Source organism: Hordeum vulgare, chromosome 5H (genome assembly GCF_904849725.1).
Source record: "Hordeum vulgare subsp. vulgare chromosome 5H, MorexV3_pseudomolecules_assembly, whole genome shotgun sequence".
Taxonomy (NCBI): domain Eukaryota; kingdom Viridiplantae; phylum Streptophyta; class Magnoliopsida; order Poales; family Poaceae; genus Hordeum; species Hordeum vulgare.
In genome coordinates, this window is record NC_058522.1 from 527,178,779 (window position 1) to 527,194,796 (window position 16,018).

A 16,018-nucleotide genomic window follows, 5' to 3' on the forward strand; every position below is an offset into this window, starting at 1 on the left:
TAATGCAGCACAGGAGCAGTAAGTATTTCCCTCAGTTTGAGAACCAAGGTATCAAACCAAAAGGAGGGCCTCGTCAAGTCCAAAGTACCTGCGCAAAAACAAACAAGCTTGCACCCAACACTTCAAAGGGGTTGTCAATCCCTTCAAGATTGTTTGCAAAAGTGAGATCTGAAGGCGGAAAGTGCAACGAAGTGAAAAATGTAAGGCTGAAAATATGGTGTGGAGTAGACCCTGGGGGCCATAGTGTTCACTAGAGGCTTCTCTCAAAATAGCAAATATCACGGTGGGTAAACAAATTATTGTCGAGCAATTGATAGAACCACGCAAAGTCATGAGGATATCTAAGGCAATGATCTAGCATATAGGCATCACGTCCGAGACAAGTAGACCAATACTTTCTGCATCTACTACTATTACTCCACACATCGACCGCTATCCAGCATGCATCTAGTGTATTGAGTTCATGACGAACAGAGTAACACTTTAAGCAAGATGACATGATGTAGAGGGATAATCTCAAACCAATGATGAGAACCCCATCTTTTTACCCTTGATGGCAACAACATGATACGTGCCTCGCTACCCCTTCTGTCACTGGGTGAGGTCACCGCACGGTATGAACCTAAAACAAAGCACTTCTCCCATTGCAAGAATCATAGATCTAGTTGGCCAAACAAAACCCACAACTCGAAGAGAATTACAAGGATATGAAATCATGCATAAGAGAGATCAGAAGAAACTCAAATAAGATTCATAGATAATCTGATCAGAAATCCACAATTCATCGGATTTCGACAAACACACCGCAAAAGAAGATTACATCGGATAGATCTCCATCAAGATCATGGAGAACTTTGTATTAAAGATCCAAGAGAGAGAAGAAGCCATCTAGTTACTAGCTATGGACCCGATCCAAGAGAGAGAAGAAGCCATCTAGTTACTAGCTATGGACCCGTAGGTCTATGGTGAACTACTTACGCATCGTCGGAGAGGTCATGGTGTTGATGGAGAAGCCTTCCGTGTCCGAATCCCCCCTCCGGCAGGGCACCAGCCACCAGGACGTGCCCCAGATGGGATCTTGCAGAGACATAAGCTTGCGGCGACGGAAAAGTGATTACGATGCTCCCTTGATTTTTTGGGAATATTTCGGAATTTATAGGCGCAAGATCTTGGTCAGGGGACCTCCAGGGGGCCCACAAGCCTGCATGGCGCGGCCCCTCTGGTCGCGGGATGGGGGCTTGTGGGGTCCGTGGGGCTCTTCTGGCTTGGCCCCCAAGCTCTCGGATCTTCTTCCGTTCCAGAAAAAATCTTTTCGGAGATTTTCTTCCGTTTGGACTCCGTTTCAAAATCTCCTCTGAAAGGGGTCAAAAACATGGAAAAAATAGGAACTGGTACTTGGCACTGAGTTAATAAGTTAGTCCCAGAAAATAAATAAAAGGCATGCAAAACATCCAAAGTTTGACAAGATAATAACATGAAACCATCAAAAATTATAGATACGTTGGAGACGTATCAGTCACCAGGCCCCCAGGCACCCTGGTGGCGCGGCCTGCCCCCTGGCCGCGCAGGGAGGCCGCCTGGGTGGGGGCCACCCCCTCTGGTGCCCTACCTTGGGTCCTAATTACCCTCGTGGAGGAAACCCTGATTCCGAAACCATTTTCTCAAGAAGTAACAGCAATCTCCGCCGCCATCACCAACAAGTTTCGGGGACGAGAATTCTTGTGCCGGCACCCTGCTGGGACGGGGAAGTGCCCCCGGATTCATCTCCATTGACGTTGCTTCCTCCCTCCATAAAGCGGGAGTAGTTCCTCCTCGAGGCCGAGGTCTTCTACGGTAGCTATGTGGTTAATTATCTTTCCCATGATGTGGTCTTGATTGTGATCATAGGCTATGTTAACCTAGGGTGATCACTTGATGTTTCCCCTGCTTCTATGTATTGGATTGATGTACTCACTTGATCTTATCTAGTATAATATCTGAGACCATGGTGACACGGTCTATTGGACATGGATTAGAAGAATATTTTCATGGGTGATTTCCTCTTTTGTGAATTGATTGAAGATTGAGAGTCTCTTGGTGCTTGTCTTTGACTATCCTTGAGATACGTTGTGGTGATTGTGGTACTCTCTTTGGATGGACGCGGTGACATTGGGAAATCCATAGATGAGAACTACGAACTCTGAGGTGTGCTTTTGTAGCCCTACATAATTCTCGTCCTCTCTTGATCACAAAGGAATGACCTCCGAGTACGTCTCCATTATATGTTTTAGCGGAAATATCATGTGATTAGACTATGCTAATGTTGTTGGGAGTTGCCACTAGTGAAAGTATGAAGGCTAGGCCTTGTTTCTCACCATTGTTACACCGTTTATGCTCACTTTTGTCACTTGCTAACTTGCTGTAATTTTTATTACAGATTTACATTACCTTGCTTTGCCACATCTATCACCCATATTTTACCATCTCTTCGCTGAACTACTGCACCTATACAATTTATCATTGTATTAGGTGTGTTGGGGACACAAGAGACTTCTTGTTTCTTAATTGCAGGGTTGCTTGAGAGAGACCATCTTCAACCTCTACTTCCCTGAGTTCGATAAACCTTAGGTCATCCACTTGAGGGAAATTGATGTTGTCCCACAAACATCTGCGCTTGGAGGCCCAACATAGTCTACAAGAATAGAAGTGTGCGTAGACATCAAACACCTAGGCAGATGTTGGCGAGAAAACGTCTTAGATGCGGCGGGAGAGGCCGACCAAATGCACATGGCTCCCCGGAAGCATGGTTTCACCTAGCACCCACGAATTACACAAAAAATCCCGCACCTGGCGAATGCAGGGTAAACAACCCGCATTCAGGGCCGGCAAGGAATGCGCGAGGCGCACACACGCTGCGAGGCCAACGCCTTGACCCGTCCGACACACGTGCATGCAGTGGGGCAGGCTCCATGCACGATGGTCACACGAACGAAGCAGCCTCGCAGGACGCACACGATGTTGATAGGCTAACCCGGGCTTACCCGGCCCGACAAAATTCACTTATTTGACCCTTTTCGTAATGTTAAGCCGGATCTGATCCCCGTGCGGAAAAAAAATCGGATCTGACCTTTTTACTACCGCTGGACCACTTGGTGGTAGGGTATAACAACCTACCGTCGAGGTCCCTGGCGGAAGGGTTGCAAGCCTACCATAAAAAAAATCTAAGTCGCAAACACAGGGCGCGTGCGTGCTTACCGCCAGACCCCTTGGTGATAGGCTTACACATGCTACCTCCAACTCATGCGGTGGTAGGCCATTTTCCTACCGCCAAGGACCTTGACGGCAGGTTTTCATACCCTACCGCCAAAGGGTCCGACGGTAGCAAAAGGGTCAGATCTGAATCCCCCCACCCCCCACCCACCCGGGTCAGATCCGGCCTAACTATATGGAAAGGATCAAGATAGTGAATTTGGCCACCCGACGCACGCGGAGCAGCACAAAAGAGACAAGCGGGCGCGGCTCAAAGCCCTACAGAGAGATGGCCCCGGTCGCGCTCGAGGTCCACGCATCATGCACCCTTGAGGAAAACCGACCGCGAGCGGAAGGGCCGCCAAGATCAGGCAACTCGGAGCGCACGAGGGAGGCATCAACATGAGGCGCGCAAACAACGAAAGGCATGGAGGACAGTCTCGCGTGCCAATGCCTTTTTCGAATAAAAATGATTGTTGGACCATGTTTTTTATCTAACCAACCGTATATCAGTGATATTTGAGGGAAAGGGAATTTCTAGGAGATCCATTCACACCTAAGAATCGACGAAAAGAACTCTTTCCTCCTTCGCAAGAAAAGATTTCACACTTTCTTCCTCCTATCGGCACTACCATTGGTCCTCTCCGTCTTCGATAGCCTTTAGGCAATGGATGTATGGAGAACCTCGACCCCCACCGGCCAGAGGGATCATGTTCTCGTTCTTATTAAGTCCAACGTCTTTGTTGGGGTTGTGTGGCGACGACGATGCCACTCACTGGAATAATGTCCCACATACTCTATCCTTGCCCCCCAATGGTGCGTCTAGCATCATTGGAGAGCGTGTGGAGGTGTGTCGCTGTCGGATCTCGCTAGATTTGCCCAATGTAAGTGACTGGAAGGCGAGGACGTGCGTGTGGCATGATATTTTGCAAAGAACACCCTGGTATTTTACTTGTTCACATAAAAAACCTCTCAATTTTTTCCTTAAATAATCCTAAAAAATGACTTTGACAATTGAGCCCCACCCGCCAGGACACAATACAACAAAGAAAAATGAGGACGCAAAATTAAGCACTCGCAGGTTCGAACCGACCTTAAACGCAAGTGCGAAAAGGCTAGCCATCACACCACGTATCACTTTGTATAAATGGGAGTTCTGTCCGTAATGACCTATAGACAAGAACCCACATAGGCCTTAAATGTCCTCGATCACCGCGGGCCATTTTTATCTATTACCTTTATTTCATTTCATAACATTTTGTAAGAATACATAAAAAATATTATACATACAAATAAATTAACTTATTTAAGATAATGTTCTTCTAATTATAAGAAAATGATTTAAGAAAATGTTCATGTAATTCTAAAAATATATTCTTATTTAACATAATGGACATGTAATTATAAAAAATATATTACTTAAAATAATGTTCATGTAATTCTAAAACTATTGTCATCTAAAATAATTTTCACATAATTCTAAAAAAGGTTTGTATTTAAAATAATGTCAATCTTATCCTATCAAATATTAAATTATTTTCTAAAAATATTTCTATAGTTAAAATAATATTTACATATTATAATAATTTTCGCAACTATAAAAGAAATCATGCATTATTAATGTTTTAGAAAAATATTCATATAATTTTAGGATGTATTCATGCATTCGGGTAAATATTCATGTACTGAATTACGAGAAATATTATTACTTTGTAATATTTACATGTTTCCTCCTTTGTAATTTTTACAAACGGGGTGCTTCTCACTGGTATTTTCAAGGAAAATAATCAAGGGGGTTTTTTGTGATTAAAAAATTTCTAAGGTGTTTTTTGTAAAAACCTTGGTCGCCCGTCCATCCGTGCATTTTCTGTCCCTGACAGTGGGTCGTCCAAACCAAGTTCTGTCACCGTTTCATTGTATGCCGCAAGTTTAGAACCAAACTGAATTTTCTTGCCAAATTCAAGCACTTATGGTGTAAGTGACTCTCTCTATTACTACTTGTAAATTTGTAACACTTGTAATAAAATGCATTAACTGTTTTCAGTTCAAGCAATGGACAACAAGAACACACTATAAAAAGATTTGCCCACCTCTCATGATTGAGGGATGGTGGCGGCAGCGCTCTTCGACTCGTTCTAGTGCCTGGTTCTAATTTTATTATATCTGATGTTTATTACTGCTATGCTTGTGCGGCATGGGTTGCCCAAAGTAGCGGCTGCCGGGTCCCGCATGTGCCTAGATATGTTTGAAAACCTAATCTGACCCGACGGATACGCAGTCGTCAATAGTTCATGCAACTTGACCCCCAAAAAATACACATTTCTCGAACGCGGAGACCGGCACGCGCGAGCACGGCGGCCATGGCTCCTCCTCCTCCCGCCGTCACCTGCCCTTCCCCACTCTTCTCTTTAAATTGTTGCACCGTCCTCGGCTCCTCCCGCCGTCGAACGCGTCCTGCCTCCACCACCCGACATGGCAGACGGCGGCCGCTCCGGCGTTGTTCTCGCCGCGCTCCTGCTCTTCTGGGCCGTGCTCGGCGCTGAGGCCGACCACGCGCTGTACAAGGACGCCGCGCAGCCCGTGGAGGCGCGCGTCGCCGACCTCCTGGGGCGGATGACGCTCGCGGAGAAGATCGGGCAGATGACGCAGATCGAGCGTCTGGTCGCCACGCCGGAGGTGCTCAGGGACAACTTCATCGGCAGCCTGCTCAGCGGCGGCGGCAGCGTGCCGCGGAAGGGCGCGACGGCCAAGGAGTGGGCGGACATGGTGGACGGCTTCCAGAGGGCCTGCATGTCCACGCGGCTCGGCATCCCGATGATATACGGCATCGACGCCGTGCACGGCAACAACAACGTCTACGGCGCCACCATCTTCCCCCACAACGTCGGCCTCGGCGCCACCCGCGACCCCGACCTGGTGAAGAGGATCGGCGAGGCCACCGCGCTCGAAGTCAGAGCCTCCGGCATCCAGTACGCCTTCGCGCCGTGCATCGCGGTAAACAAAATCTCTGAGCAACATTTTCTGAATTTTGAATACTCACTCACTTGCTGCTTTCCTTATCATGAACAGGTGTGCAGAGATCCGAGGTGGGGCCGGTGCTACGAGAGCTACAGCGAGGACCGCCGGATCGTGCAGTCCATGACGGAGCTCATCCCGGGGCTTCAGGGCGACGTCCCCAAGAACTTCACCAGCGGCATGCCTTTCGTCGCCGGGAAGTAAGATCCAGTCCATCAACACTTTGGAAGAAATGCCACTACCATGTAGGAGTAGAATTCAATTCAAATACTTTTGGGAACTGCAGGAACAAGGTGGTGGCCTGCGCGAAGCACTTCGTCGGCGACGGCGGCACGGTAAACGGCATCAACGAGGACAACACCATCATCAACCGCGAGGGCCTGATGAACATTCACATGCCGGCCTACTTCGACGCTCTCGCCAAGGGCGTCTCCACCGTCATGATCTCCTACTCCAGCTGGAACGGGGTCAAGATGCACGCCAGCCAAGATCTGGTCACTGGATACCTCAAAGACACGCTCAAATTCCAGGTAAAAAAGAGTGCAAAACAATTACACTCGAGGAGTCGATGTGTTCTTGCACGCTCAGATTCAGTGTTCTTCATCAGTTTGATTCTTATTTTTAGTCTTCAGATGTTCATTGCCTTTGTTGCATCTTAACTGCAGGGCTTCGTGATCTCAGATTGGAAGGGTATTGACAAGATCACGAGCCCTGAAGGGTCGGACTACCACTACTCTGTCAAGGCTTCTGTTCTTGCCGGCCTTGACATGGTAAGCAAAACAAAACTTTCTTCTCTGTGAATGCCGTGCTGCTTACTGAGATCTTTGTTTCTCGTGATGTTACAGATCATGGTGCCTAGTAACTACACGCAGTTCATAAGTATCCTGACTGGCTACGTCAACAGCGGAGTAGTCCCGATGAGCAGGATCGACGACGCCGTCACCCGGATCCTGCGCGTCAAGTTCGCCATGGGCCTGTTCGAGAACCCTTACGCCGATCCCGCCATGGCTGAGCAGCTGGGCAAGCAGGTACTGACTGATGAAACTCTGATGCCGTATTCTGAAATCTGGGTTCATTTATGATTTGTTACCGAATTCAGAAATGTTGCTCGAGCTCCTGAATTCTGAATTTATGATGTGCTACTACTTGGTATATGCAGGAGCACAGGGATTTGGCAAGGGAGGCGGTGAGGAAGTCGCTGGTGCTCCTGAAGAATGGCAAGACGAGCGATGGGCCAATGCTGCCGTTGTCCAAGAAGGCGCCCAAGATCCTCGTCGCCGGCAGGCACGCCGACAACCTCGGCTACCAGTGCGGCGGCTGGACGATCAAGTGGCAAGGCGACTCCGGGCGCATCACCGTGGGCACGACCATCCTGGACGCGGTGAAGGCGGCCATAGACCCGTCGACGGTCGTCGTGTTCGCCGAGAACCCCGACGCGGAGTTCGTCAAGGACGGCGGCTTCTCCTACGCCATCGTGGCGGTGGGCGAGCACCCGTACACGGAGACAGCCGGCGACAACCTGAACCTAACCATCCCGGAGCCCGGGCTGAGCACCGTGGAGGCGGTGTGCGGCGCGGTCCAGTGCGCGACGGTGCTCATCAGCGGGCGGCCCGTGGTGGCGCAGCCGCTCCTGGCGGCGTCGGACGCGCTGGTGGCGGCGTGGCTCCCCGGCTCGGAGGGGCAGGGCGTCACCGACGCGCTGTTCGGCGACTACGGGTTCACCGGGAGGCTGCCGCGGACGTGGTTCAAGTCGGTGGACCAGCTGCCGATGAACGTCGGCGACGCGCACTACGACCCGCTCTTCCCGCTCGGGTACGGCCTCACCACCGAGGGGACCTCGCAAGGGGACGGAGCAGCGCTACACAGCAGCATGTGATGGCCGTCAAGAGCGCGCAGAGCGCACATGAACCGTTGACCTTGCTTGCTTCCGGAGCGCCATGGCTCTACCGTGGTGCTGGGCGAGCTACCATTCTTTATATTGCAAAGTTTACCATGGTGGTAATATTCATCACCGCACTATTCGTCAAACGGAGTGGCGTAGTAAATGTATCCTCACAATTATAATGATATTTTACTAGCAAAATGACCCGTGCGTTGCCACGAAAAAAAAACATAATGTTCAATATGGTGACCACATTATGTTCACATATCAACGCTTGATTCTAAAATTTTATGCATAAATGCAAGAAAATGTTTCCTCTTTTAAATTTATTCACAAGTTGAAGCAATATTTACATTTTCAAAAAATATATATCATGGTTGTCAAAAATCTTGGTGACTCAAAGATTTATTCTGAATTTTAATTAAAAAAATTAGAAAACATACAATAATAATTCGATACATTCAACAATTAATTCTTCAAAATTCACAACGTTATATTGTCACAAAGACTTAGAAGCATTAATTTTTAACTACATACATTAGATCTTTCGTGAACAATTTTACAAATATGGAAACAATTTTAAAATTGAGAACATTTTTTACAATTTACAAACATTTACTAAAACTCGTGAATATTTTTTATATTTCAAACGGGTTTAAATATTTTCTTTTGAATTGGCGACCAATTCAAGAAAAGGCGAACATAATTTTTTATGTTGGAGGATTTTATTTTAAATTCACAAACATTTTTTGAAATGCATGAAGTTTTTCTAAATAAAAAAACATTTTTATAAATCAGTAATATATTTATTAAATTCATGGACATTGTTATAAATCAGTAATATATTTATTAAATTCATGGACATTATGTTTTCGTCAGCATTTTATTTCAAAATTCCTATTTTTTAATATGCAAAAGTTTATGTAATTCTAAATTATTTAAATTAGAAATAAACAAAAATGGAATGGAAAATTTTAAATAAAAAAAGAAACTATCAAACCAGGCATTAGCTATTTTTAAATTTCAGGACATTTCTTAATGCATTAACATATTTTCAATTAGAAATCATTTTGTTAAATGCCTCTAATAATTTTGAATACATGGAATTGTATTTGAAATCATGGACTTTTCTTATTGGACAAATATTTTTCTAAAATTGCAACATTTTATTGTATATGCGAGCATTTTATACAAAACTCCGGGCAGTTTTTAAGTCACGAACATTTTGTTTTTTAAATATGTTGATTTATAATTTTCAGTTTATTAAAATTTTAAAGATTATTTGAAGTTCTAAATTATTTAAAATAAAAAAATAAAACGGAACTGAAAATAAATAAATAAATGGAACTAAAAGCAGGCGTCTGTGCATGGGCCGGCCCATACGGTGTGCTGGATATTCTCCCAGCGTGCAGAGCGTAATATAGAAGGTTTTTACATGGGCCGGCCAGTCCAAGATTTTTTGCTTTGTGAAACGTTTTCTATTACTTACCGGTAGCATAGTGGGTAATTTATGCAAACTTTAGGATAATTTCCATGATGGACGACCAGAAACCCTATTTGCTCTATTATTAGGGAGAGATTAGATTATAGAAAAACTAGTATATTTTATTTAGTTGGAGGAAAGAGAAAAGGAGGGAAAAGGTAAACAGACTCTTAGTTAAAAGTCAGCTTTAACACGTGTTTTTAGACATTTTATGAAAGTGAAAGGTGAACCATATAGTAAAAAATAATATACGTTTAATCAACTATATTGACTATAAGATGGGCTATAGATGACATATCAATTGCTTATAGCAATCGGGGAGCTAGCAAATTGCCGGAGCCTGGACACACCGCAAACTAAAATGATCCACTCTGTTTTATCAAAAAAAATCATGTTTGGACTTGTATGTAAAACTAAATGTAATAACGAAAAAGTAAAGTTGTGATAATGTGAAATTAATAGAGATAATGCTAAATATTTTGCATAGCCGCCGAATGAAATTGAATTTGCATTAGAAAATTTACATATTTATAAAACTTGTGACACTGTATTTTTTTGTTTTAAAAAATTGAGACGTAGTTTCCACTGATTGTCACTATATTTTTTCAGAAATTTTTAGAAAATTGAGACATAGTTTTCACCAATTGTCAAAGAAATTTGTTCTCATTCTCTCGTCCAAGCTGGGGCGAATGCGCTGGTCATGTCGCGCTGGTTTTAAATTTCAGTTTCAGAAATATTTCAGCATCTACCAAAATTACCGAATTTTAGTGAATTTCAATAATTTCGGTTTTCATTTCGTCCAAAGTGCCAAAATTTTCACTTGAAATTCAAAAACATATTCGAAATTTTCAAAAATATTTCGAATAGTATTTAAATTCCTGTGCACAACTGAAATATTTTAACCGGAACCAAATATTTCAATGTCTATTGTCTCCAGCCGGGGGGGGGGGGGGGGTGAATGGCCTACTACGGCAGCCCAAAGGGCGAAGGAGTAAGGCCCGTGCGTTATAGTTGGCCTAGTTAAAGAAAATGAATCCCTTCATAAAAAAAGTTGAAAAAATGAATCGTTTTTCTGGTAGCACTATGTGGCAAATGTATCCTCGCTATTATATGATGATACTATAATATATAGAAGTTGTGGCAAATGTATCTTCACTATTACGACGAGAACGTCATGACAGGTAGCTAGTGCCATGATAAAACATGGGGTCCTATTATTGTAACAAGCTGCTTTTCGCTGTAGTGAAACACGTTAAGCCATGTCCAACGCGAAGACTCTTAATCATATGCTTAACTAATGCTAGCTACCTAAGAGTATCTTCAACACCTCAACGGTGCACGTATAAAAGAACTCTGGTTTAGGGGGGAATTTGGGCTAAAAGGGAACTGCTTTTATCATCTATGCCATTAATTATGTCACACTAGTCAGTCTTGTCATTAAAAGTTACAACTGCTAAAAATAACATCATTTCAAGAGATGTTTGCTCAAAAATACAATTAGACACCTCAACAATGTCATCGTTTCATTAGATGTTTACTTAAAAATGTCATTAGACACCGTTACTTTAAGGTCAAACGTGTTGACCATGTTACATGACCAAAATACCCCTAGACTCATAACTCAGCTCCATCTATGTCACAATGATAGGTGTGAGACCATTTTTCAGGAGTAAGCAACCGATTAATTTTAGAAGGAAATAAGAAGGCTGTTGGGGATCAAGTGAGACCCACACTTAATCATACTGGGATATAGAGGGAGAAATCACATTTGGGTCCATGTGTATTTTAGCCATGTAACTTGGTAAACAGGCTTTGAGCTGACAGTAACGGTGTGTTGAGATGTTTTTTCGCAAGTGCCTAACGGAGCGATGACATTTTTGAGCATTTGAAACTTCTACTAATAAACTGAGTAGTCGGACACAACCAGCGCCATAAATGATAAAAACCCAAAAAAGAATGTTCCAATGATTCATGTAGAGGTGGAAACTTTGATCCCATATAGTATGCCCGACTTCCACTCTATATAGGAGAATTTGACCCTTCCCATAAAACTTAGCAAAGGAACTTCCATCTCCGCGTAAAGTTTTAGACGTCTATTCGCTTCCTACCATCATGCCCACGCCTCCTGCCTCGTCTCCCGCGGCAAGCCTTGTGCCACCGACCACCTTGGCATCCTTCGCCCAGCCTCCTACACCGTCGATCATCACCGCCAGCTCAGCATACCTGATCCAGCGGGCAAGCGGCCATGCCTCATGGCACCATCCCTAGCACTCAAGAAGGAAAATGGTGTGCGGCCACATGTGGTCCTTCCACCATGATGGCGCCTGCGCCACCAATCTACACTCCGACCTCTCAGGTGTCCTTCACGCAGATGCCGTCGGCCTTCTCTGAGGATGATGATGATTTCGACATGTACAACGCTAATAAGGCGTATGAAGAAACAAATGAAAGGTTAATAAATGGTCTTCATTTGCTTAATTGGTACAATACACACTCATAAATTTACATGAAAAATTGCATTGCTCATTACTTCTGTAATTACGACAATGTAGTCATCGGTCATATATGGAGATGAATAAGGCGGTAGGCATAGATGATATGTTTTTGTCCACTCCGTTTGAGGATGATGATGTTTTTTCTTCGAAGAGAAAGAGAGGGGAGAAACTTCTCCATGGACGAGGATAAAACGTTGGCCATGGCATGGCAGAGTGTAAGCATTGATCTCATAGCACGGACCGATCAAAGCATGAAGACCTACTGAAAGTGCATTGCAAGTCACTGCAATCACAATGTGCATGTTTCAATCGAGCGCTCTATTAAGTCACTCGATGGTCGATGGGCCTTCATTTAGGAATCTTGCGGCCATTGGAGAGGTTATTTTACTAATGTAGATCATGCCAAACCTAGTGGAAATAACAGAGGATAAGTAGGTGAGTACTTGTTCAAATTTTGTTTGAATTGTTTACCCGTGTCTCTGAAGTGAAATTTTAAACATGACAGCTCTGCTACACACACAAGGTGCACAAGCGGAGTGATGCAAAAAAATAGATCTTTTGTCTTGTACCATTGTTGGGCTTTGCTCCACAATAATGAGAACTGGAGAAACAGGGAAAGTGAGCATCTTCATCCGAGGAGGAGGGTTAAATCATCATTGGATACAAAAGTACACAACAATGATGATGTTGACAAAGTTCCAAATCCTAATCCTACCACTACTCCCCCGCAAAGAAAAATCCCACCACTACTACCCCACAAAGAGAAATCCCACCACTACTCCAAGCATCACTACAAAAGGGCCACTCAGAAGCAAATGTGAGAAAGATAAATAGAAGAATCGAGGAGACGCGATTGTGTTCAAGACAATGGTAGAAGAGATCATAGCAAGCAAAAGCAAGTTGGAGGAAGTGAAAAAATTAAAGAAAGATTTGATGTGGTTCAGGATGAAGGCAATAGAAGAGCACAAAATGGCATGTGAGGAGCGCAAGGGGTGCAGGCAGAAAAAAGAGAAGAATAGAAGGTGCATCCTCGTCTCTGACCTCCATGATCAATCTATGAGATCCCAGGTGCGTGCGGAGCCTTAGAACGAGAAGAAGAAAACTCTATTGCAAATCACTCATACAAATAACGTCAATTACGCAAAGTCATCGAGGACAAAACCGATCAAAGGTCATGCTAAACTCAATGAAGATGCTTCATTTGATCTCGATTCACTCAAAAGTGCAGCTGACGCTGTTCTAAGAGATGACAAAGGTAACTTCATTGCGGCACCAAATGAGAAAATTGATATATGTGTTGATGCTTTTATGGCGGAGGCCTTGGCCTTCACTTTGGACTGAATCTAGCTCGAAAAGTGGGGCGCAATAGATTGGTGGTCAATTTGGACAACACAAACGTGATATCTATGATGCGGAGGGTGGCTCCTTTGATGATATTGCTGCAACAATCTTTGAGGATTATTATTATATGTCCCTTGATCCCTCCCATGTAAGCTATGAATATTGTCCTAGAGAAGTAAATGGAGTAGCTAGCTACTAGCTAGCCTCTCTGCCTGTAGTACTTGGTTAGATGATGCTTCAGGAGAATGGACGTTTGGAGCTTGGCCTTCATGAAGGCCGGAATTTTTGAACAATTCAAAATTTAAACTTTTCGGTTTTAAAAAAATCTGAAAAAAATATGCAAGTAAAGAAGGATGTTATGTGTACGTGTGTAAAATTTTAGAATGAAATACCTTAAAATACGATCTGCACAAAAAAGACAAATTCATGGTCTGAAACGATGAACAGTATAATGTTTAAAAAGCCTCAGATTTGTCTTTTTTGTACAACCCTCATTTTAATGTATTTTTTACAGAAAATTTACACACATGTGTGTTACGCCCTCACTTATCTCTATATTTTTTTTAAAAATGAAATGTAAAAATATGAATTTTCATAAAATTTGAATTTCAAATTTAAAGGCCTCTATGAAGGCCGAGCTCCAAACACAATTTCCAATGCTCCGGAGGCTTTAATTCCTTTTATTATCTTATCAATGATGTAACCATTGTGCCAACTAAATAAAGAAGGGGTATTGATTGTAGAAAAAGCAGTTAGTTTACATCTTCTATTTCATCACTTGCATGACATACTCTATTATGATGACTTTTATCGCATGCACTTTTTCTTTGAGTTTTGTTCTTTTTTAGCTCTCACTTCTTTGAAGAAATATTTTTTCAAGAATTCATAAAAACATTCAGCCGAGTAGCATTACGCATCAGGGCGTCCTAAAACAATTTGACGACATAAATCTCTTCTAAACTATTTTGTTAATAAAAAACTTCAATGAGGACATATACATATGTATAAATTAATTACTTCATGTGTCTCCATCTGTTGATCCATCTTCAAAAGAGGTTTCCAACAATATGATTTTTGAAATATATACCATGTATTTTATTCCCTTGATTTTTAAATTTAAATCTTTTTAAAGATTTTAATATAAACTGCATATAAAGCAAAATGAATGAATCTATACTTTAAAATACGTATATATACATCCGTATGTAGCTCCTTTCAAAATCTTAAAAAAACTTATATTTAGAAACGAAGGGAGTACTAGCTAAATTAGTTGTCATACTTTGACCCCAGAATAGGAGTAGGCCCAATACACTCGAAAGGAGGCAGTAGTTGTTCACTCTTGAAAGGACGTGGATGTCGCCTAGAGGGGGGGGGTGAATAGGCGCTTTAAAATAATTAAGGTTTAGGCTTGAACAAATGCGGAATAAAACTAACGTTTAATATGTCAAGCACAAAACCTACAAACAACTAGGCTCACCTATGTGCACCAACAACTTATGCTAAGCAAGATAAACAACTAAGTGATAGCAAGATATATTACAATAAACAATATGTCTATCACAAAGTAAAGTGCATAAGTAAAGGGTTCGAGTAAGAGATAACCGAGGCACGGGGAGACGATGATGTATCCCGAAGTTCACACCCTTGCGGATGCTAATCTCCGTTAGAGCGGTGTGGAGGCACAATGCTCCCCAAGATGCCACTAAGGCCACCGTAATCTCCTCACGCCCTCGCACAATGCAAGATGTCGTGATTCCACTAAGGGACCCTTGAGGGCGGTCACCGAACCCGTACAAATGGCAAACCTTGGGGGCGGTCACCGAACCCGTACACGTGGCAACCCTTGGGGACGGTTACCGGTACCCGTACAAATTGCTCGGGGCTATCTCCACAACCTAATTGGAGGCCCCGACGCTTGCCCGGAGCTTCACACCACAATGATTGAGCTCCGAGACACCACCAAGCTTCTAGGATGCCAAAGCATCCACGAAGAACAATATCTAGGGTACTAAGTACCAAAGGTAGTAAGCTTCTCAACTTCTCACTTCCACGTATCACCGTGGAGAACTCAAACCGATGCAACTAACGCAATGGCAAGAACACACGAAGTGGTCAAGTCCCTCACACTCAAATCCCTCCACAACAACAAAAGCTATGGAGAAATATGAGAGGAAGAACAAGGAGCTCACAAAGAACTCCAAGATCTAGATCCAAGGGGTTCCCCTCACATAGAGGAGAAAGTGATTGGTGGAGATGTGGATCTAGATCTCCTCTCTCTTCTCCCTCAAGAACAAGCAAGAATCATTGGAGGGATTGAGAGTAAGCAAGCTCTAAGAATGTCAACAATGGAGGTAGAACAAGAGCTCAACGAATGGATAAAGCCAAGGGGGAAGAAGACCCCCTTTATATAGTGGGGGAAGGAATCAGACCGTTACCCCCACTCTCTGCCCGAGCTCCAGCGGTACTACCGCTGGCTGCAGCGGTACTACCGCTGGCACTCCAGCGGTACTACCGCTGACCAGGGGCGGTACTACCGCCAGCTAGCGGTACTATCGTCGGCTGCAGCGGTACTAC

The 16,018-nt window shown here is 43.7% G+C and overlaps 1 protein-coding gene across 1 annotated transcript; it reads left to right on the forward strand.

Moving 5' to 3' along the window:
• The first annotated feature begins 5,511 nt into the window (after nucleotides 1-5,511).
• On the forward strand, nucleotides 5,512-8,326 carry LOC123452240 (beta-glucosidase BoGH3B-like). Its single transcript, XM_045128858.1, has 6 exons — nucleotides 5,512-6,222; nucleotides 6,298-6,443; nucleotides 6,530-6,773; nucleotides 6,909-7,013; nucleotides 7,089-7,271; nucleotides 7,403-8,326. The coding sequence occupies exons 1-6, from the start codon at nucleotides 5,701-5,703 to the stop codon at nucleotides 8,117-8,119; spliced, it is 1,917 nt and encodes a 638-aa protein (XP_044984793.1). The 5' UTR covers nucleotides 5,512-5,700; the 3' UTR covers nucleotides 8,120-8,326.
• Nucleotides 8,327-16,018: the final 7,692 nt, after the last annotated feature.

What these genes read in the sequence shown, in the direction of transcription:
- LOC123452240 (XM_045128858.1), top strand. Translation starts at nt 5,701, where the DNA reads ATGGCAGACGGCGGCCGCTCCGGCGTTGTTCTCGCCGCGCTCCTGCTC. An exon ending in CCTTCGCGCCGTGCATCGCG is followed by an intron (nt 6,223 to 6,297) that starts GTAAACAAAATC and finishes TATCATGAACAG; the next exon opens with GTGTGCAGAGATCCGAGGTG. An exon ending in CTGAGCAGCTGGGCAAGCAG is followed by an intron (nt 7,272 to 7,402) that starts GTACTGACTGAT and finishes TGGTATATGCAG; the next exon opens with GAGCACAGGGATTTGGCAAG.